Source organism: Corvus moneduloides, chromosome 5, assembly GCF_009650955.1.
Source record: "Corvus moneduloides isolate bCorMon1 chromosome 5, bCorMon1.pri, whole genome shotgun sequence".
Taxonomy (NCBI): Eukaryota; Metazoa; Chordata; class Aves; order Passeriformes; family Corvidae; genus Corvus; species Corvus moneduloides.
In genome coordinates this window covers 48,016,951-48,039,617 of record NC_045480.1, presented here as the reverse complement: position 1 = coordinate 48,039,617, position 22,667 = coordinate 48,016,951, and the positions used below count along the sequence as shown (strand labels likewise).

The 22,667-nt window shown below is 39.8% G+C and overlaps 1 protein-coding gene across 4 annotated transcripts in view; it reads right to left on the bottom strand.

The window, feature by feature from the left end:
• Positions 1-8,207: 8,207 nt before the first annotated feature.
• MND1 (meiotic nuclear divisions 1) overlaps positions 8,208-22,667 on the bottom strand; it is a 43,702-nt gene continuing 29,242 nt past the window's right edge. For 2 of the 4 annotated variants that reach the window (XM_032108233.1, XM_032108232.1), the window contains exons 7-8: positions 12,893-12,937; positions 11,008-11,253 (exon numbers count right to left, since the gene is read on the bottom strand). In XM_032108233.1, coding sequence (XP_031964124.1) covers positions 11,147-11,253; positions 12,893-12,937 — 152 coding nt within the window. In that variant the 3' untranslated portion in view covers positions 11,008-11,146. The other 2 variants (XM_032108235.1, XM_032108236.1) reach the window with 2 other exon arrangements.

Here is a 22,667-nt window from a genome sequence, read left to right as displayed (position 1 = left end):
GGCTGAGGTACTGCAAACACATGGGGTAGCCTCGGTACCTTTCAAGCACATGGGGTAACCCCAGTACCTCGTTCTCAGTCTCCAAGCTCTTGAGGTCCAGGAGCACGTATCTGTGCACTCATGAGAACAATAAAAAACCCAACTGACCTTTTTTTCTGATTCACAATTAGGTTAAAGACTTTGAATAATTAAGTAGAACTGATGCTAAGAATATTCTTTTACAGGTATGCTAGAAACTGGTAGTATAAGAATCTCAAGAGGCAATTTAAGCACTATCACAATTCCCTGAAACACCAAGGGGAGGGATGCAACTGTTTTTCCTACAGCAAAAAAGGGTGAAAGGTTCAGCCTGAAAATACATTTGTGGTCTGGTAACTGCCACGTGTAAAGAGCATGAACTAGAGGATTACACAGACAGAGAGGGACAGTAAATCATACGGATGTAAAAGCATGTTACCACTCAAGCTAGAAATACTGCTTAAAGGAATTATATTGTCTGTTGGCTTATTTAATTTGCTCTTAATTGAGCATATAGAGAAACAGATCACTACTCAATGCAGACTTCTGATTTGGTGCCTCACTGCTTGGATTTGTCTGTGGCCATACAATTATGGATGATCAAAATCGATTAAATGCATTCACTAAGTAATCACCTTAGAAACAGAAAATTTTTTTAAGAAGTCAAAAAAGTCAGAAGATGTTCTGAAATTATTAATTTTTTTAATATTTATATATTCTAGTATGACATACAATAGCAAGGACAGGCTGATATTTCTAAAAGGTCAAATTTTTGTGCAAGTAACCAGAAAAACATGAAGTAAGATGAAAAAAACAGAATATTATATTCCACACGATTCACAGTCCCAAGAACCAGAGGTTAAGAGTTTGCATGGATATACTCTAACTCCACCCACAAAAGGACTTATGTTTTATACCAACTCAGAAGTCTTCAGCTGGAGAGCTAAGCTATCCTCCTTAGCTTTATCCAAATCTAAGCATTCAATTCCACCCATTTGGGAAAAATTCAAGATTTTCTTTATTATACTTAGCATGATGAGCATGTGAAAACAGAGGATGCTTGATGCAACTTTCTCAAGGAAGAGTGGAAACTCACCTCTAAGTCTCCTGGGAAACACTCCCATTGCAATCAAGAGAACATAGGAAAACGCATAATGGACTAAACTTGAAACCTGGTTTGTTTCAATTTCTGCTTTAAGTAGTTGAAGGTTATGCATCCATCTTTCAAAAGCATTAAATGTGGATAAGACTGATTCTCAAACTGGAACAGGACATGAGACTGCTGTCAACTCCAAAACCAGTTATTCCAAAAAAAAATAATCTGCTTTACTGCTGATCTCTGTTGAGACCTCAGATTCTGTCCAATGTATTTCGGGCTCTAGAAACAGTAGTAAGAAAAATTATATTCATCTAGTTTGCATATTCCTGCTGTATTCAGAACCAGGCTCAATTACTCCTGCAGTAAAAGATGTTTTACAATCCTGCTGTCTTTAACAACAGAAAACTTAAGTGGAAAAAGACCCTCAAAAATCTCCCTTACATATTTTAATCCATCTAGTAGCAAAGAGACGTGAGACTAACTTAGACAGATTTTCAGGCTCCCAGTGATTTCAGTAGAACTTGGTCTCCTGAAAAGCTCTGAAGAGACACAGATGCCCAAATGCCTCACATGGCATTTAGCACAGCTGTACTCTGAAGCCCCAGGGATGTCCAAGCAGATGCTGAAATATGCTCAATAACCTGCCTGGGGGCCAGGAGCAAAAGATGCTGTATTGTCCTTAAAGCATGCCAGGAGACCTTCAGCTGAGAAACTGCACTGTGGGGTAAGATCTTTCCCTATGTTTGCAGGTAAGACAGAGGTGTAAGTAAAATGTAATTTATTTCAAGGAAAAAAATTAGCAATACTTGTTTATGGTGCATATGGAAAGATATGGCTGGTTCAGGCTGGTCCCTTCCATAGGCCAAGCTGCAACGCAACTGGACTTTAAGTGGCATTTGAAGCCACTTTTCCCACAAAAGTATATTTTCCACAAAAGCTTTTCAGTCTCGAAGCCACGTGATGCTGCAGAGAGGCTACTTTTCCCCACAGTGGGCTAAAGCTGCCTCTTGCATCTCATTTTGACACTGACAGCTGTTTCTGCAGCAAGACATTACAACACACGCAGAGTTCAAGGCTTGTTTGCTGAGTCTCTGCACCACTGACCTCTGAGCAATCACAAGTTTTCTTCAAGAGAAGCTCCACACTGTACCACAGACCACTGGGCTCTGCCTTGGCATCCAGTGCTCTGGCTGAAAGGCATCCTGGGGCTGAGCTGTAAATGCAAGGAAGCAATAAGAAGGGAAAGGCGAGATGCTCGATATCCAGCAGCATCCTGCATTACAGCCTCCCAGACCTGCTGCAGACAGCCCTACAGCAAAGTTATTCTGTTCTCATAAAAAATCAGGTGCAATTCAAGAAGCTTTAGCTGGAAGGTTAAGATGGAAGCCACATGCCAAGGAATTCTGGAGCACAAGCATCACAGATTTTTATCCCCAAAGCAAAAAGTAATGATTTAAACTCAAAAGGCAGAAAGGCGTGGAAGAACGAAATTGTAGGGGTGAAACCTTGAGCATCTTGGTGGAGGTGAATGGAGATAAGAATCCTGATTCCTTAGAGGCAAACAGGGTTCAAGCAAAAAGGGAATGTTACTAGGCTGAGTAGAGGATGCCTAAAAAGGAAATTATTTTCCTCCTTTTCATCGACAGAAAGATTGTCCCAGTGACAGAGTTACCATGGAAACCAATTTTGAGAATAACAAGAAAGCATTTATGGTACAGAGCTTATTTTAAAGGATGGTGAACCATCAGCATCCCATTCCCCTAATTGAACTGATAACCTGACCAGATGACCCAGAGAACTGAAATAACACATTTTAAAGTGGCATGGAATGGCACCGCTAAATGGAACAGCCACAGCTTCCCAGTGCTCTGTTTTTATGACCTTCAAAGCTATGGATATGGGTCTCAAAAGTTTCTCCCAGGACACAGCTTTAGCCAGGCTGACTGGCACCACATCTCTCAGCATGCGAAAGCTAGAGACAGGTGAGCACCTCTACTCAAGTTAGTTCATTCAGGCTGTCATTTTTTTCTGTCATTCAGTTCTACTGTGAAGGAGGTGGTTTTTCCCCTGGCAGACTGAAAATTCAGTTGTCAAATGCAAGGGCACATGGAACTGGCTGAATCTAGGAGGGCAGCATTCCTGCTGCCTTTGCAGTCACAGATTTCACTCTTTCCTGTGGCTGCTGCACAGACCGGGGAAACTGAGAAATGCCTGCTACCCAAGGTAGCAGAGGGAGGAGGGATCCTTAGGGTCTCTCTCAACACCATGTTAAAATGTTGACTTCAGAGTAGAAGTCATGAGGCTTTTTTCTTCCACTCATCTTCAGTCTTTGGTCTGCTTTGCATTTACTTTATTTTTACTGCTTCTCCTTGCACTATGAAGGCTAAGGGATGGGAGGCAGGCCACAGACTTGAAAAGAGAAATACACGAACATGAGCTCTAAAATAAAGGCAATAATGTTCCACTGACACTGCCACAAATATTTTTCATGCAAGGCTATCAAGAGCTTTCCAGCTTCCCAGACAGGAGGCTGTTCTCTGCACACAAGCAGCCAAGGAGCAATATCTCTGCTCACAGCCACCCGCAGCACCGGAGAACAACCTCACTGCCCTGACTCCCGGGCCAGCCTCCAACGGCTCAAACCCGAGATAAGATGACACCTGTCAGGTGGAGCAAAGACAACAGGCAAACCCCAGGCTTGATGAGCAAACAGTCACTTCATCAAATCTTGATGCTTTTTGAAGTACTCAGAAATCAAGGAAGCTGTAAGGACTTTATTGCAGAAATGTTTCTTTTTCAAGAAGACCGAACCTTCTGAGCAGAATCACTCTGCTGGCTTCTTGGCAAAACTTCTTTCATTTTGGTAAAAGCTAAGGCCACATGTCCCACTGTCACTGCTGTTGTTCGTACAAGAGGTGACAGAACTGTGCAATAAGCATTGCCATGGTGTATGAAACCAAAGCCTCTGAAATATGTTACCTTGAAAAAAATTACATGATAGAGGAGACAGCTTGGCATCAAAGGGTTTCTTTCAGTAACTCCATAATACACCTGTAAGCCTGGCCCTCTGATTTTTTTTATTTAATTGTAAATTATTGCTTACACTATTGCATACTAGTTTATGATGTAAAAGCACCTATAATAGAGTGCACCTATATTAGACTATTCACCACTCACTTGCCAAGATAAGCATTTGTTAGGGTAAATCTGTCAAAAATAAAGCTGTCTAGAAGAGCACAGAGGGGAACTGCTATCAAAGGTGGATCTAAGCATAGATCTTACTTGTGCTTTTTAAGCAGTGAACCCTCCTCCCTCTGGCCCTAATTCAGGATGGAGACATACTAGGCAACAACAGTAACAGTAAAAAGGCAAAAAAAACCTAGCATAAACTTGTTGCTTTTGTTTTTTCTATCTGCTCACTGTCAAAAGCTGGATGATGCAATTGGCGAGTTGGTATAGAAAATCAAGTCAGGAATCAGTATTTTTCACTTATGGTTTTCTGATTTGGGAAGTTGGTTCAGACAATGCCCACTCTGTTAGCTCAAGACTGACAAGGCAAAAATCTAAAAAGAACCAAAAAATTTGATATTAAATTCCCTTTTTTTCATTTCCTCATGTTCCTATCCAGTTATCAGTCAAATTTGCCTATCAGTAAAGGCTGTTTAACAGGAAATTCTCTCTGCTCCAGTAACTAACATGAGCACTGAAGAAAGAATAAGAATGAAAACACACAACCCCAAAATGCAGATTTAAATCATGCCTACTTGAAAGAGTGAAGCCGTATGTCCTACCCAGACATGCACGGTTCTCCTAGGTTTGTATAATCTTTTAATAATTTAAGCAGTTAACTGACAAGGAAAGGGCTCCTGGACTTTTTTGTTGTTGAATAAAAAGACAGCTTCAACAATGTGATACCCAATTTTGAACATAACATTTTAAACTGGAAATTTTGATTGTGAATCTGTTTTCATTTTTACCACTTCCAATCCAAGGTCAGAATAGTAAACCAGCACTTCCATAACAGCTTAACTCGAAAGTACCAGAAAAAGCTGATGGATTCCAAAGATGGACTTGAAGCTGCTTTGTTCAATATATCTGCTTGAAAAAAAATTACTCATTCACTGAACCTCTTATGGTAGTTACACCAGAAATGGAACACATCATCCAGGCTTCTTGCCTTTCACCAGATGATACAGAGACTGGTGTTCTGGAGCACACAGTATAATTTTCTTCAGTATTATTTCTTACATATCCTTTTCAGACAGGTACAGCATCAATGGCCATGGGAATAACAAACAGGTCTGCTGCAGAGCCTTTTGATTTTTTTAATCACTGATCTCAGGAGCTGACTGACTTTTAAAAACATAGTGAAGAGCATATTGCCTAGAATATATTTCAGGAGAGAAAAAAGCCCACAGAAGAATACAGTTTATTATGATGATTAATTGATGTCCATGCAAAAAAATTAATCAAAAAGCATTTCTGCCACTGGGAGTGTCTTTGACCAAGTACAGCATAACAAGGAAAAAAAATACAATTCAATAGATAATTAATTTTTCTGAGAAACTGAAAACAAAGTATGAAAATTTGACTTTTATCTTCCTTGAAAAATCCTCCAAAATGCTAGGATCAGCCAGAGGCATTACTTTGCACGGCTAATAATGATAATGCAAGAAAACATGTTATTTACTTTTTTACTCTCCTTTTTTTCTTAGCAGTAAAGGAAAGAGAGAAAACATGATCATTTTTCCCACTGTAGCCTGCAAAAATGAGAAGAATTTTTTTTTTGCATCTCAACATAAAAATCCCATCTCCAGAATGCCAGTGAGGTGCAGCCTGAAGGAAGATGACATGATCAAAAGTGTCCAGGGGAAGAGGGGGATTCCTGTACGACACAGCTTCAGTATGCAGGTAGTAACTCAGGCCCTTTTTAATTTAAACACAACTTCTTCCACCACTGGCTTTCTCTAGAAGCCATAATTTTAAACAGCTTTTCCTTCTGAGCTTCAGCAGCAGCACAGCTGAAGTTCATCATCTCACCTGAAACAAGGTGCCCCTCAGACGGGTTACAGGATTTCATTTAGCACTGCTTGCCAGATCAGTACAGTTTTTTGGAAACAAAAGAATGGAGCATATTTTAAAATTAAGTTTTTCATCTGGAAAGGCTCATTGTTTCTCAGAATAACTTGAGTTTTTATCAAATACTGGAAACGGAAAATTGCCCAGCAGGTTTTGTTTGAAAACTGTTCTTTATAAATACTTCAGCAGGAACATTTTTTTCATAAGGAAAATTTTTCTAACTAGGTTAGGTATGACCCCCACATAGCATCAAAACTGTTCATTCATTTGTGATGCTTTGTAAGAGAGTCTGAGGTAACCCTGAGAAGTTCAGTGGGGCTTTTGGTGGTCTTCACAGATCTCTTTGCCTCCTGGTCTTCTTGACATGCAACCTTCCGTGCATACAGTTTAAAGAGACAAGTCCAACACAGAGATAGATGCTTCCCTTCCTGTATGCCTGTGCACTGGAAGGTGTGTGTGCTGACAGCAGTGTCAGCAGGAGGAGGAGTAAGACAGACAACCATCTGTACAGACTGCAGTGCTTCACTTGTTCAGCCTACATGGTTTCTACAAGCAGATCTAAAAGGGAAATGACAGTGGAGGGGTGGGAGAGAACGCAAATAGGACAAGGAGAAAAAGAAGCTGAAGAGAAAGGCTATCCCTGCTGTGAAGGCAGACTCCTTATGCACAAGAACATTGACGCAGGAATTGTGTCTAGATGGCAGCTAACTGCTGCCATCATGGAAGAACCCAGTCATGTGTGTGACTCGTGATCAGACAAGGACTTCACTTGCTGAAGTCATCTGCTCCTTCCCACTGAAAGGATGCACACACCATCCCATCTCAGCCCCAGCAGTGCTGCCAGACCCTCACATAACACTCCACCACCATCTCTGACATCTTTCCTTCCTCCTCCCACCCCCAGCATGCTCTACCCCTTCTTGGGTCCCTAAAGTGTAGGTGGGGAAGGGAAAGCCTGCATTTATCAGGCAAGCAGCCAAACAGAACAGATAAATCATGAGCTTGTACCAGAGCCCCTCAGAGTAAACTTAGCTGAAATAACTGGATAATTTAAGAACACTGGGAGGGAAAAGGAGAGGATAAACAACAGAAAAATATGATCATACAAACCTCACCTCTACAACGAAAAAGGTGAAGATTAAGCACCAACCAGATCACCTGACTGGTGGAAATATGCCTGGGTGACAGAAGGACTCTCTAAGGAGCTCTTGCACTGAAGTTCTTAGTCACCATCACAAACTGGGTTCCTTTTCCCCTCATTCTCCCAAGAAGTTTCGGTCCACCTGTCACGTGATCACAGCATCACTGTGCCATTTCCGTCAGAGCCTGGATTTTCCCTTTTAAAACACCCCCAAACAACAATGACATTTTAGATGATGCATTAAGGAAAGGCTTAGCACCTGATTTGTCAAAACCTAAACCTTTGTGACTGTTAACACTCTGCAAGTACCATAAAGGGAATCCTAGAGTTGATGCTTGGTGTTCTACAGAGCATGTGGACAGCAAGTTAAAAGACAAGGAAGAATGGGATGTTTCAGGGCAGATATCATCAGCAACTTTCTTTAAACGAGTAAGGTTTCCTAGTAGATCAGGTAGAAATAAGTATTTTCTGCTGTATCTATATTGTTTCACAGTGGCCAATCAACATCAGTCCCAAAGAGCAGGCTTGTCCAACACCTCAGCCTAGTATTGCAGAGATAAACTCCTAACGAGATTTTGAAAAGCTGGACCTGATACTGTTCTTGGTACTGTTCAGAGCTACAACTTTGATTTTCACCCATTGCACTAGTAAGTACTTTAATTATAAACCTGAATTGTAGTAAGGGCCTGACCTCCTGACTTAGCTGTAACAGTTGAAAACATTTACCTTACATGGGCAAAAAAACCTATAGGGCACAAGAAAAAAAGAGAAAAGAGGAAGACATATACATAAAATAGCTGTGACATAACCACAAGAATAACAGTAGAAGTAAGCACTTAAACTCCATTGTTTTCTTGTTAGATTCTTTAGAAATATTTCAGATTCTATCTCAGGAAAACTCTGAAAATACAAACTGGGACACACAATCAGCTTGAGGGTTTTTATTTTTGCTATAGGATAATAGCAAAAAATTTCTCAGAAGGAAAATAATTTTAACAGTTACTGACTTTTAACTCAGCGGAATGCAAAAGTCTCAGCTTCTCCTAAAAAGTGAAGTGAACACACATCTCAAACCACACAATCCTACATGGTTTCATACTGTGGGATTTAGCAGTCTGCTGCATATCTTTTTAAGAAGAAAAGCTTCCAAAAGTGAGCAGATGCAGCAGTCTCAAAGTAACTTGGAATATACAAGATACACAAATTGTCTCTTTTTCTCTCAGAAAGGATCTGGCTTTGCTTTTCCTGTTGAAATTCACCTATGCTAAAAATCCAGAATCACAAAAAGGTAGCACGAAATAAACCTATTCCACTAGAAGAGTAAGAATCAGTTTCTGGTAATGCATCACCTCTTCCGTTGCTCTTTAGCTGAGAAATTTCTGTTCTGACTGTTCTAAAATTGTGTCCTTACAGAAGCAGACATATTCTCCCTCCAGGTTTGCTAACCAACACCAGGAGACAGAACAGAAAATAGAGTACAATTGTACATCTACATCTGTTCTGTACCTGTAAAACAAACCCAAAATTCTACAGAAAATTACATTTCTAGAAATTCCCTGCACTTGAACTACCAGAAGTTTGTGTCCAAAGCATAATGGCTGTGTTGATATTTAAAGCCAGCCTCATGCTGGCTGACTGTAGTATCTCTCGGCAAATCTACCTCAAGTACAGTTATTTAGATGGTATTTATTATATTTAGAGGTTTTATTACAGTCCACAGTGCTTTTACCCTACAGACAGGAAGCTACAACATTGCAGCTAAACTTACATAGCTGGTCATCTTCCTTTACCTCATGAATTTGGAAAGTAGCCAAGGCAGTAAAGTCAGTAAGAAACCTTCATCCCCAAAGGTACTAGAGGAAATCTTGGTGCACAAGCTGCTACAGACCATAAATTACCTGAGGCACCTTGACAAGGAGAAGGTCAGCCACATGAAAGTGATTCTAACAGGCAAAACTTCATGTGCTCAATGTTCCTTCACACAAACAAGCCTTCTGAGTCATCATATAACTGTATGGCAGTTATATGTTCTTGAACACAGATGTGCCAAGGAGCTTCTCACACCTGTTAGGTAGTACAGAATACTCACAGAAAAATCCAAACATTTAGCAAAACCAAAAAAAGAGAGAGATCTCCCACAAAGAGCAAAAAAAGCTTGCCTCTTTACTGTTTCACAGTACAAAATCCAAGAGCAATCCAACCACCCAAGCTACAGGTGCATCAACAGTTTGGTTTGGCACCAGCAGGGAGCTTTGCTGCACAGCACCCCCTTCATGGGGCAAAAGCCAGGCCTGGGAAGGAACACTCCAACACTGCACTCAGCTCAGTGCCACCTGCTTGCCTCACGCCTTCACCAGTCAGAAGCTGTACTCAATGTTCAATATTGGACATATTAGGAATAAAATCTTTCCAAACACATAAAAGGAAACATCTCCATTGCAATTTTAAGCATAGGGACATTTTACTACGTGCCAGGCATCCCATACATTTTCCTCAGGCAACAGATAGCTTGCTACACTATGAGAGGAAAATCTTCTACCTGCTATCTTCCCAATAACTTTGCCGTCTTCATAGACATGAGATGACACTAGCCAGGGGCATACCTGAAATCCTTGGATTTTAACTGAACTGCACTGAACTGCTAGGCAACTTTTTAATTTGAAAGGTCACAGGAGACAGATTTCTGGGCATATCTTCAGCTAAATGCCACCTTTTCAGCAATGCGCTCTCATCAGATGTTACATAAAAGGCGACAGACACTTTTCAGTGATACCTTGCAGCAGGCCCACCAGCCTCCTAAAGGTAAACCTGAAATCCTTCAGAGCTGTACAGCAGAAATGCCATCTTGCAATCCACAGCTGCGGAAGGTGAACACCAGTCTCCACTGTCCACTTCTCTTGCTGTAGCCATGCACTGCTCAGAACTAGAAACCAGAAGCTGATACAACGTGAGGTGCTTTGGAAATTTCACCAAACAAAAATGAGGCACTCTGAAATCTTACTATTTTCGCTGGCGGCACTTTTAGCCTGAAATTGAAAAAATGTGCATAACCCCAAAAATGCTCAATTTTGAACAGCAAATTGAATTCAGTCACTCACATCCCAGATAAACATCCTAAATCTCGGTGCACTGTGGTGTGAATGGATGGGTGCTCTTTGTTCCCACTTCTATGCAGATACACTCTTGACCAGAGAGCTTTCTCAGCATCAAATCCAATATATTTGCTGGAACAGATTCAGCTCTGTTGAACTAGTATTTTTCAACAACAAACAAAATTTTGTCACTAAACTTAAAAGCAGTACGAGGAACACAATAAAAAATTACCTGAAATCAGACCTCAGCCTTTCTACTGACCTCCTTACTGTCTCATTGTTTTCCATTAATGGATTATGCCTCTTTTCTATTTCATTGGTGAGACAAAGGAAAAATTAATCCCATTCCATACTGTCCTCTGTTATTCCCACTCCAAAGCCTTCCAACATGTTTAAACATAAATCCTTGGAGCTTCTAGCTCTTAGTGCTTACTACTCCCAGTTAACCAAAAGAAGAGTTAAATCCAGTCTCAAGACTCTGTAATAATTATTCCCTATAACCTCTGTCCATTCTGTCTCACAGACGAAACCAAGAGATTTACTGTCTACAGTAGAGTACAAGAAAAAAAATTGCAACAAATATTTTTAGAATTTTATTAACCTTAACAAAACCAGCAAATTAAATGGTGATCACCTGTTTGGAGAGGATTCGCATTGAAATGGCAGCTGTGAATATATAACAAACTATGTACAACTGTGTCAGCCATCAACTGAACACTAATCAATGTAATCCAAATCTTCTGGGATTCCAAAACCTTTATCAATTCTGCTCTCTTCAAATCCAAATTTACGCTTGGCCCAGGACTTTATTGAAAAGATGTTATCTGTAAACAGAATGGAGAACATTCATTTTGACTATTTAGGAAAGCATGAATTATAGTCTTGGCTCCAAAAAAAATCCTTCCATTTGCAGTATCTCTTGTGTGTATGAAAAAGGTATATAGTGGGAAACATCATTATTACGTAGATTTAGAACAGAAAACACAAGGCTTTTGTTAATAACCTCCAAAAAAGAGGAAATCATTTACTTAGCAATGACTAAAATATGTTATCTTTATCTTTTCTTGCTCCTCTTTTACAAGGAGACTGAAAGCTACTATTACAGTGTAAGCCTGCTATAGTGATGAGGTAAGTGTGAATATGCATAGTGAGTATTTTATATGTCCTTCTTCAACTAGACACCTACTATGTGACTGTCTACAGCTACAAAAATTAGATTTAAATTAGCTGTAAGGTCCTTTCTAGTCCTGCGTGTTTGTTCAGACACTGTATATAAAGTTAAAAAAAAAAATTCAAGAAGCTTTAGTCAGCACTTCTCTTTTAGCATCAGGTTATTATTTTAACATATACATTTTGTTCAATTTAACATAATTTTTCACTGCAGCATTTACTGAAACTCATTACGTCATTTTTAACACCCATAAACTGAAGCGTTCCTTAAGAGAGGAAATGTTCTCTGTCTCTGCACAGCTTAGAGATCTGTTTTTCTTTTCTTTAACTATCATACATTTGGTTTTAAAACTGTCTCTTCAAAAGAAAAATATGCTGCAGCATATAACCAAATTGTCTAATTAAATAGCAAAGTACTTCCCACAGGCTGAGGCACAGTTCCTTTACCTCACTCAAGGCCTTGAGAACAGCCTGTCATCAACAGCAGAAAGCCCTGACAACTCCCAGAAGTTATTTTCAAATACATAATTTTATTTCCCCATATGGAGTAAACAACCCAGACATAAAATAATAGTCCAAAGACTAAGACAATGATATCCTGCTGCATTTGGCATAACCAATGATCAGCAGTCCATCAGCAGGAGATCTATTCTAGACAAAAAATTACGAACAATATTCTAAATAATTTAAAAAACCATAAGGACATATAAATAGCTTCCTCTGCAAAATGGGAATGAATACAGCAAAGCTAAGCAACAACAAAATTGAATTAAACTTCCATATAAATGTCATCACAGTAACATTCCTTAAAACTATGCATCATTTTACCTATCAAAACTGATCACTTAGTTTGAGAAATACCTACTTTGTATTGGCATCCATCACACGGTAGCAGCAATAAGATTCCACAAACCATCCTACTCTTTTGAAAGAAATGAACATTCAAAATAGAATTAAACTTTCTGAATACCTGGGCATCACCATTTCCAGTCTCTATTGCTTTCCTGATCTTATAAGATTTAATTCAGCCAAGGAAACAAGTTGCAGGATTTATACAGTGTGCAAGACAGCACCAGAAGGACAAATCTGTTATGGCATATGAAGTACATTCAGTAACTAAACTGGGAAGATGTATTTTTTTTGTTGAATCATAGTAGTTTTATAAGTAAAATAAATTTCTCTATGTTTCTATAAGTAAGGACTATCCCACATCAAGTCCTAATCAAATTTAACACTGAGTAGGTCTTTTACTGAAACTGCTCTAGTGTGAAGCTGTGTCGCTGCAATACACACCAGTCCATCTGTTGGCTGCCTCCTTAGCCACTTGGTTTGTTTGGCCTGAAACAAAGAAAAACACCAACAACAGTAAAAGCATACCTCACAGTAAAATCACCACATAGTTTCAAGGCACAGAGACTAGATTTTTATTGATGCCATTTTTAGGGAACCACATAATATGAGGAAGTTATTCTACTGCTTCCAAACACTTGCTATACACTTTTAAGGTTCCACCAAGCACAAAGCTAGGTTAAAAAAAAACAGGAACAAAGAGCGTAAAAGATACCATATGATCAAGTGTAAGTTTTTAAAGTGTATCTTAAAATAAAATAACCCCAGTTTGGCTTGCCTACGGGCTTAATTGTCTTCACCAAGATTAGAACTAGATATATGGCCTGAAGATACCAGAGATGGAAAATATTTCATAATCCTCTCTATACATAAGTAAACTATCACATAGGTATGCATGATGCTACATAGATAAGGGAAATGACAAGGCAGCAGTCTATCATATCAATCCAAAAGTTTATCATATGAACTTTTATAAATAGTTTATCATGTATCATTTGAGAACCCCTTCAATGAAATGAAGACAAAATAATGTTTCTGGCTATTAAACTTGGCTTACATCCCTTAGCACCACTCCAGAACTAAACACATAATAGTAAATTACTGTTACTACAAACAGGTTTTGTACAGTTTCCATGAGACAAAACAATCAAGAAGAATTCCTTAGATCACCTTACTCCCAGTTACAGTAAGTACTGAATCGAATCAAGCAGGTTAGGTTGTAACGTGGGAATTTATCAGACTCATTCTGGTTCTCACGCCTACATGTAACTTAGTTATTCCCAGTTAGTCTTGTTAGTACTTGCATGATAATACTCATTTGAATGGTCAGCATGAAACTTGTCTCCAGGGTACTGAGATGTGAATATATGATCAGGTATCTACTGTTATACACACTACACTTTAAGCAACAATAAATTATGTTGAAAAATCGTCTGCTAGCACATACTCATTATTCCAACCTTAATACTCCTGTAACTGAAATGAAAAATGTTTACGTTGGAGTTATATGCTATTTCAAAACCAATATAAAATGGTTTCTAAAAATGGCCTACAATTAGAAAGTTTGGGTAGAGCACAAAGAAAAGCAAAAAAGATGGGCAAAAAAACGAGTGGGAGAGAAAATGGCATTTTTGTTTGCTTGCATGCATCAGAAATTCAAGTTGTTCCTAGCCTGAGAGAGATAATACTTATTTCCTTTGCTGAGTGGTTGCTGCCATCCCCACTTGTTCAGTTCCATGACTGGCAGCACTGACAATATACCTGCAGCTAATGGCATTTGGAACAGTACCTAACCTAACCCTACTTAAAGCAAGTCTGCAGAGTAAGAGCTTCCACTGGTCAAGACTTTAAATGTGTGAACTACGATACTTCCCTTAGCATTTTTCTGAAATTCTACAGTAAAACTTGACAGCTGTATTTGACTCCAAGTAATGAAGTTTGAAATGAAGTGGGGGAAATCAGGATGGCATTAAACTCCATGCATCCAGAGCAGTGAGGTGACAGCATCCCAGTGGTGGGTGAGCCAACCTATTCCACAGCACCTGTGAGGTCTCAGCAGAAAGCTCTGCTTTGCTGGAAGCAGCTGACCAGCACAACAGTGGCAGCATGGTGCACTGTCACCCTGCAAACACTGCTCATGTGTGTTAAAATATACATATGTGATCATGTGTTCTAAAAATGTGACTTCACACCTCTGTCAAAGAAAACGCTGAAGTGACAGCAGACATAGGCTGGGCAACAAGTTAGAAGGGCAGTCACTGCCTATAACTGATTTGTGGCTAAAAAAGAAAATATGGTAGTGGCAGCAGAAAGCTACACTGGGGAAATCCCATTATAACATATAGATAGATAGACAGACAGACAGACATATAATCCCCACAATGTCTCACAGCTACAGGGGAACATTTAGCTATCTGAAGGCAAGATTTAAGTCCCTTGGGATCAGTCTTAAGTCTTGCCGATGATTCCACTGCATGATCTTGTGTGTCTGCTGTAAGCAATACCATGCCTGGAAGAGAAACAAGAGACAGGCTTTGGTAGCTATGGACCTGCATCTCCTGAAGACACCAGCCACATCTGCATCCTTGCCACCATCTTCCTCCAACTCCATCACAAGAACTGACAGAAATGAAGGAAATCTGCACCTTCACTACATTCTGAAACTCTTTTTATAGTTGCTTGTTGGGACTTTCACTGGCTGCATCGTCTGTATGTATACACATGTGGAGGATGAGGGAAAGCAGGAGTAGTAAAGCAGACACCCCCCAGACACACCTACTGTTATGTATGGGTGTAACTAACTCAAGAGTCATGTTACTTCTGACTGCCTGTTCTCTAGCTCCAGGGGATCACAAAGCCGTGTTGGTTTTCAGACCGCACTGAAAAAGAACGCTCAAAATCTAAGGACAGCAATAGCATGGGAACTCAAAAACACACACTCTAAAGCAGAATCAGGACACCAACTGTGCAAACTGTGAAATGGAGAAACTCAAACACAGCACTAAGGGCAGTTGGCTAATTGCCAAAACCACCACAACCACCGAGTCCCAAACTTGGCTGGAGTCCTTCTGATTCTTCTGCTCACCAGAGCTGCTCTAACTGAACTCGATTTTTGGCAGCTACTAAATAGTGATCCAGTACTGAATCTGCACAAAACAATGAAAGGCCAAATATGCAGTAGAGGTGAGCAATACAGAAGGCAACATCTTCCAGATGCTTCCAGATGTTCTCATTGCCATTAGGCTCTAGTTACAGTATGTATCTATACATCTACACATAGGCTGACAATATATGGGATTGCTGTCTGGAAGCAGCAAAACAATCCATTTGTTCTGGACATTACATATTTATTTCACCTATTTGTGTAACAAGGCCTCAAACAGACTTTCCCAGTCCCATGTCTGCAGGATACAAGTCATTTATTTAGCTGAAGCACATACCTGTATCCTCTGCAGACTAATTTCAGGCATTTTATATGAAAGAAAATGGAAGCTTGAATTTTGTCTCCAAAACTGAACAAAAGCAACCACTGTGTGTACAGCAATCCAAGGCCCAGAAGCAGCGAGACGTAAAGTGCTGGTCTGTTATGTCAGCAAAACACAGCTGGAAATATGCCCTTAACAGTGAAAGGATACAGGGCAGAGTTATTTCGACCGGTCCTCGTGAAAGTCTCTTTTTCCCCTCAGCCTTAGGTATCTCTGGAGAGCTGCAGGGAACTCAAAAAGCTCAGGTTCTGGGAGCTGAACCATTATCCCAAACATCTGTGATTGTCCTTATCACAGGGACAAACCCCTGTATCCCCACAGAGGAAAATAAAGGTATGGAAAGGAAGGTCCAGCTGCAGTAAATGTCTAAAAAGAAAGTGAGGGTGGGTTGGAATTATGCTTTTCAATGCAGGTAAGTGGCATTCTACCAGTGACCTGCAGGTATTTTGGAGCAGGCCAGGAGACAGAGATGATAAAAAGGCACATGGACAGCTGTCAGAGGTGCACTGAGAAGCTTCTAAAGCAAATAGACAGCACTTGGTCAGGAGTCAAGGCCAGCAGCACAGAACATCAGCACAAGAGTGTTTCTAACAAATCTCAACAGGCATTATATATGGACTCAAATCATCATAAGGCCTCTATGTTTCTGATCTGACTCAGGAAGACCTACACTCATTCTCAGCATATTGCAAAACTACAGCCTCCTCCTTCCTTTCTTCTTTCCTCCTTCCCCCAGATTCTCTCACTTTTTTCACTGGAAGGTGGAGATGGTTGGAATTAAAAGTCCTATTTGCATTCCAAAACTGAATGGCCAAGAGATGTAGAAGTCTCAAATATTTCCACAGGGTGAAAAACAATTGTGACAGCAACAACCACTACCATTTCCTCACAAACATTTTCCAAACCTACTTTGGGTTCTTCCTAAAATCCTTTTTAAGTCTCGCACGTATCATTAAGGGAACACTAAGGATACAGTCATGGAATAGTACTCAAATTCAACCTGTAAAGGCAACATATAATAGTTCCAATAGCTATAGTAAAAGAAACAAACCAACAACAAACCAGCAGCCAGATCCAGCTCACAACCGCCTGAGCTGATAGACATGGACAAAGAGCTGTAGCTGTTTTTGATCTCCTAGATCCTACTCTGGCATTTTCTGGACAACTTTAAGGACTTCTAGCTCCAGGAACCTCTATTTCCCTAGAATAACAAAAGCTAATTGTAGTTATAAAGCTTACACACTACGGTGCCAGTTTTGACCTACCACAACTAGCGCCACAAGGAAATTGTATGGACTTCCTCACTTAAAAGGCACATGACTGCAGAGGGAATTAACACCTTACCAAGGAGGCAGTCACCCATCAGCCTGTGGGGTGTTAGCAGATTAACACAAAATACAACTGCAGTCTTCAGCATGTGGGTGAGGGAGTAATTTTACAGCATGGATTGCAATTCCTCTGCATGAAATGCAGGGAACAGCTGCAACTGTTCTCGGGGATGAGGGAGGATTATTAGCCCAAAGATTCCCAATCTCTCTTGTGAAATTGGTCAGGGTAAATTAAGTGCATTAGGTGGATTTGAATTCCCATAATAATTCTGCATTCGCTTAGACTGAATTCAAAGATGAAAAATGGCAACTACCACAGGAACTGTATGTGAACTTGAACCTCCCATGACTCTGATTATCCACTGCCTTCTGCAGAGAGTTATCCATTCTCCTGCACATAGGTTGCCCTTACTTTCCAGAAGCATTACCTTGCCATCATCACACTGTGACAGATTTGTTTCCCTACTTCTGCTGGCGCAGCATCACTACAATATCCCGTGATGCAGTTTCCAAAATTTTTCCCACTAATGAAAATATCTAATGCAAATAAAGATCCCATCTCCAAAGGCCAGGGTAGAAGGTGAGCATAGAAATTCTACACCTGTCATCCACAGAAAGTACAAAAGGTTATTGCCTAGTAACTCCTACCCACATATCCATTCACAAACTGACTCCACAGACTCTGATCAAGAGCCTGTGGCTTGCCATTGGAGACTATGGCAGTGATGTGATGAGGTGGCTTCTTAAAGTCCGTATTTGAGTATCCTTGAGAATAAGTAATCTACAACACTGTCAACAGGGTGAACTGCAATGTGGCAAGAAGAGCTTTAAAAGAATGTTTTGTAACCTTGTATTAGGCAGATACCTCCACACTATTGGAAATCTTTATCCTCCCCCATGCTTCCCGAAGAGGCATTTCCTCTTAGAATAAAGAGCTGCCATGTAGAAAAGTGATAGCACATCAGAATTCTGTCAACTCCTTTGAATCCAAAATAACACATCACTCTTCCCCCACACTCCAATATCCCACACAACACTTTTCCTCATGATATTAATCAACAGGTCACAAAGCTTCAGAATTCATGACTAAATTTAAGTCAATGTGTAAATAAGAGTTCTCATTTAAATCAAAAACTCAACAGAACTTTTTATACTGACTTATTTTAGACTCCGAATAAAGTTTCGGCACTGCAAGAAAAACACTGACAATTATGAATGCTACCTACTGATCTACAACTATTTTGAAAAGCATAGAACACAATATAAGCTATTTGTGATAGAAAAATACTCAAGAATACTGATATAGTAATTAATTAAATCAGCATTTCTGCTGCAATACCTGTGTATATGTGCTTGAAAATAAACCTGAGCAAACAGATGCCACAGTACCAGACTTGTCTGCCTGGTGAGGCACAGTAAAGCTACTAAGAAGCTGATCCACATTGCCGAGTATATGCTTTTAAAGGGTCTGTGATCTTTGTCAAAGTGTTTGAAAAATGTGTCAAGTCTCATCAGCAAAAAGCTCCCTCTGTCCCATATGAAAAGGTCACACTGTCAAATTTCATCAGTATGTACACAGGGTTTCCTTGAAAAACGTCCAACAGAATTTGTCAGAATTGCTACCAAGAAATTCCTCTATGGAAGATATGTTCTTGCACTTAAGTTTACTATATTCATGTACCTACAGAAAAAGACCATTTACCTTGCAAGTATTGTACCTGAAAACTCACACTGAAATCTCAGCTGCATAACTAAAATACATCAATTTTCATCCAAAGACCACAGGGAAGCAAAGTGCTTGCAAAATATAAACATGCACGTCAACTTGATTCAGGGCTGAGTCAGGGCTCCCTGACACCACTCTGTTCTTCTTGCAGTGGACAACTCCTCTTTCCCCACTTCATTCGCTAATATACTCCACACCTTCAGCACAGTTATAGGAACTTGTACCCTTCTGAGCTGCTGAACTGTACTTCGGAAGGAGACCCATCCCAGGACACCATGGGTTTTGGCCAGTTGTGGATTGCAGTCTGCTGTCACCTCACATGTCACAGAGAAGAGTCTGGAAGGCATCACAAGAAAGTCTCTGTAACCACAACTCAAGGCATGTTCAACTTTACCTATGGCATTTCTGAGGCATTTGTTGCCTGTTTTAAGGTTTCCAGTATTAAGCTTTATAACCTTCCCAGGCAGTCTAATTCTATTTTTGATTATTGCTATCATTAGTTTTTCACTTAACTTTTTCTGGCCCTACAATTTAAGGCTATTACTTTTTGCCATCTTCTCCACGAACCTGAGTAACAGGCTGTTCCTTTTCTTTCCTTGAAGAGATACAGATATGCAAAACCCACCAGGAACAATCTTCTTTTGAGCCCTATTCTTGTAAAGTTTTTTGTCTCTTAGAATATGATTGCTCAATGTCCTTTTGCTCTGCTCTGAACACTTAGTTAGATCAATATACGAATGCTCTGAAATAAATCGGGTATATCCAGGTAGGATATCCAACACTGACACAGTGTTGTACAGATGAAGCCATGCTAAAGCCTTTAGTGCCACACTTTCTGCCTTGAGCAAAAAGATTATTTCATACATCTCATTGTTGGTTATACTTCTGCTTTGTATCTTAGTATGGGGATTTTTCCTGGCACAACGAAAATTCTTATCTTGTTAACTACTGTAACTCTGACATCTTTTTTCAAATCCTCCCCACTTAACCAGCTACCTCAGATCATTTGTGTAGCACAATATCCTTGAATACAGGTAACACCCTTGCACTTGCTACTACTGAATGTTATCCAGTGTTTTTTAGACTATCTTTGCAATTTGTCATGATCATTTTGAAATCCCATTTTGTCCTTTTTCTGTGCAGTCTCTCCTAGTTTCATCATCTGCGAATGTAACAAAAGAACATCTTCTATTGCACTGTCCAGCTCATTAATACAACCACTGAGCAGATACACATACATGACAGACCATATTACAGAGCTTGATCAGTTCCACCTCCCTTTCTGATACTGAATTGCTCACAAACTATAAAGTACTTTGAGATTCACACTACTGCTGTTTCATCAGGATTGTATTTCCTTACTTTCCTTAAAACAGTATCATGCAAAACCAAGTCAAAACACCAAAGACAAACTTCCCCCAATCTACAAAGGTCTCTTACAGTGGCAGAGAGAAACCCTCTTGTGTTGTTCTAGGTGTTTCCCAATTGGTTTTCTGTTCTGAATTTTTCTCTGATATCCTGCTCTTTTCAGTGAAACTAGTTCATGTTAAAGTGAGAAGAGAAGAAAAACCATTGGAAATACTGTCAAATGTGCCAACATTAGTCTTGCACTCATACAACCTGCCTTGCAAAAACTGCAGTTAAAGAGCACAGAACAAGGTATCTATATAAGGAATATACAGTCATAATCCAGATAAACCCATAAGATGGTAACATACCATCCCATAAAATATGGGAGATATCTTAACATATGAGATTGGCAATTCATTTTTTAAACAAGGCCAGGGAAGACCTCAATTTGACAGTCCTGCCTGTTAGCACTAAAGACAATGAACTAAAACCCACAATACCTTTCCTGACCTAATTTTGCATGTGAAAGTCATGAAAAGATATAGACCAGTACATTCCTTTGAATTTCACCACAACTTTATCAGAATGATCTGAATGAGTGCTACTATACACAACTACCCTAGCAGGTCTAACACTGGGAGACAGAAGCAAAATACTCATTCCACAAAAGCCTTTTTGCTTCGTATATAAATGGATCTATAGATTAGTTCGATTTGATGCTTTCATCAAGGGCTTTAAAACATTGTCAAATGGATTGCTACCAATTCATTCCTTAAATCAAGGAGTATCATAAATGTAGCCTTAAGTAGCCATTTTCCACATCACAAATTTTATCAAGTGTCTACCATTCCTAAACAGCTCAACAGCTTTTGCCATAAGGATTTACTGGCTCAGACAATAAAGCTATTCCCACATATTTCACCCATGAGCCCCTCACTCTACATATTTTTTCTGCCATTCCAATATAAACAAAAAAGAAACAAAATAGAGGAAAAGAACAAAACCATGTCTTGTGAGTGTTCTCATTTGATTTCAAGAAAAGGTACCTTGCCTGACTGCCAAATTTATTTAAGTAAGGTGTTTGTTACATATGTTATCTAAAGATTTGGTCCTCCAACTGCCTCCTTTCTCTGCGTCCAAGACAAGCCCCACCCACAAAACACAGCTTTTTGCTTAACTAGCTAAAATGCAGCTTCATTTTAAAGCAAGTTGGCTTAAGTTGACACTCCCTGAGAATAGTCTTGCTAGAAAGTGACTGAGGTATAAAAACACAAGTATGCATGCGTCCAAATATTTAGGACAGTTTTTCATTGCAGAGTAACCTCTTACCCAAAGACCAAACACAAACACAGAGAAATTCTCTGAAATGCAGAGAGTAAGGGCCTTTTGCTGAAAGCCAAATGACCCTTCTGGACTTAAGCTTTCCAGCTTCAGCCAACATCCCCACATTTCACTTTAAGCTTTGTGCCTTAGGGTATGCATGTACAAACACTTCTTAATCTGCCCAGTTTGTCCTGGTGGCCCTTCACTCATCATTATTCACAGCTGTTATATTCTCCTTTCTTTCCCACTGCTCACCCATTTACCTACTCCTGTTGCTCCCTCATTCAGTTTTTTCACATCCATTTTCTAAGAGTTCAACTCATTGCAGAGTTCATGAAAATGCCCTTACGAAAACTTGTCACCTGCTCAGTTGGTCAGAAGATCCCTGGTTGCTCTTCAGGGCAACTATCACACAACAGACAATTCTGTGAGGTACATGACAAATGACCACATGTATGAAAGTCTTGTGAAGAAGGCAGTGAAAGACTTCATTAGACAGATCTGCTGGATGGAAAGAGAGATTTCAAACACCTCAGCAGAGTCCATCACAAGACACAGGCATCTCCACCATGAGTTCCTAACTTGATTTGACAACTTGCTTTTATCACTGGTGAACTTCAGCACCGGAATGAAGGGCCAAGGTGAGAACTGTTTAACTTGCTTTTGTCAGGGAAAGTCCTTAAACCACCACGTTACAGCCTCTGGTAATCACAGCCAGATTCTGTTTAGCAAGTGTTTCCTCTGTCAAAGGACCAGCGTTTTAAATAACCAAAATGCAAACAAGCCTCCCTTGATTTTCAAGATTAAAAAAAAATGGAAGGGCTGAAGATAAAGGAACAGATACACTGCTTGAACTTGCGATTCCATCTCGCATCCTATGATTACCAAAGGAGCTTGGATCAGTGATCCAGGTATACATTTGTAACTCCACTCATTAAGTACCCTGTTCCTTTTCTCAACTTTACTTAACACATTAAGATTTTACCGTTACTATATGTAACTGTGTT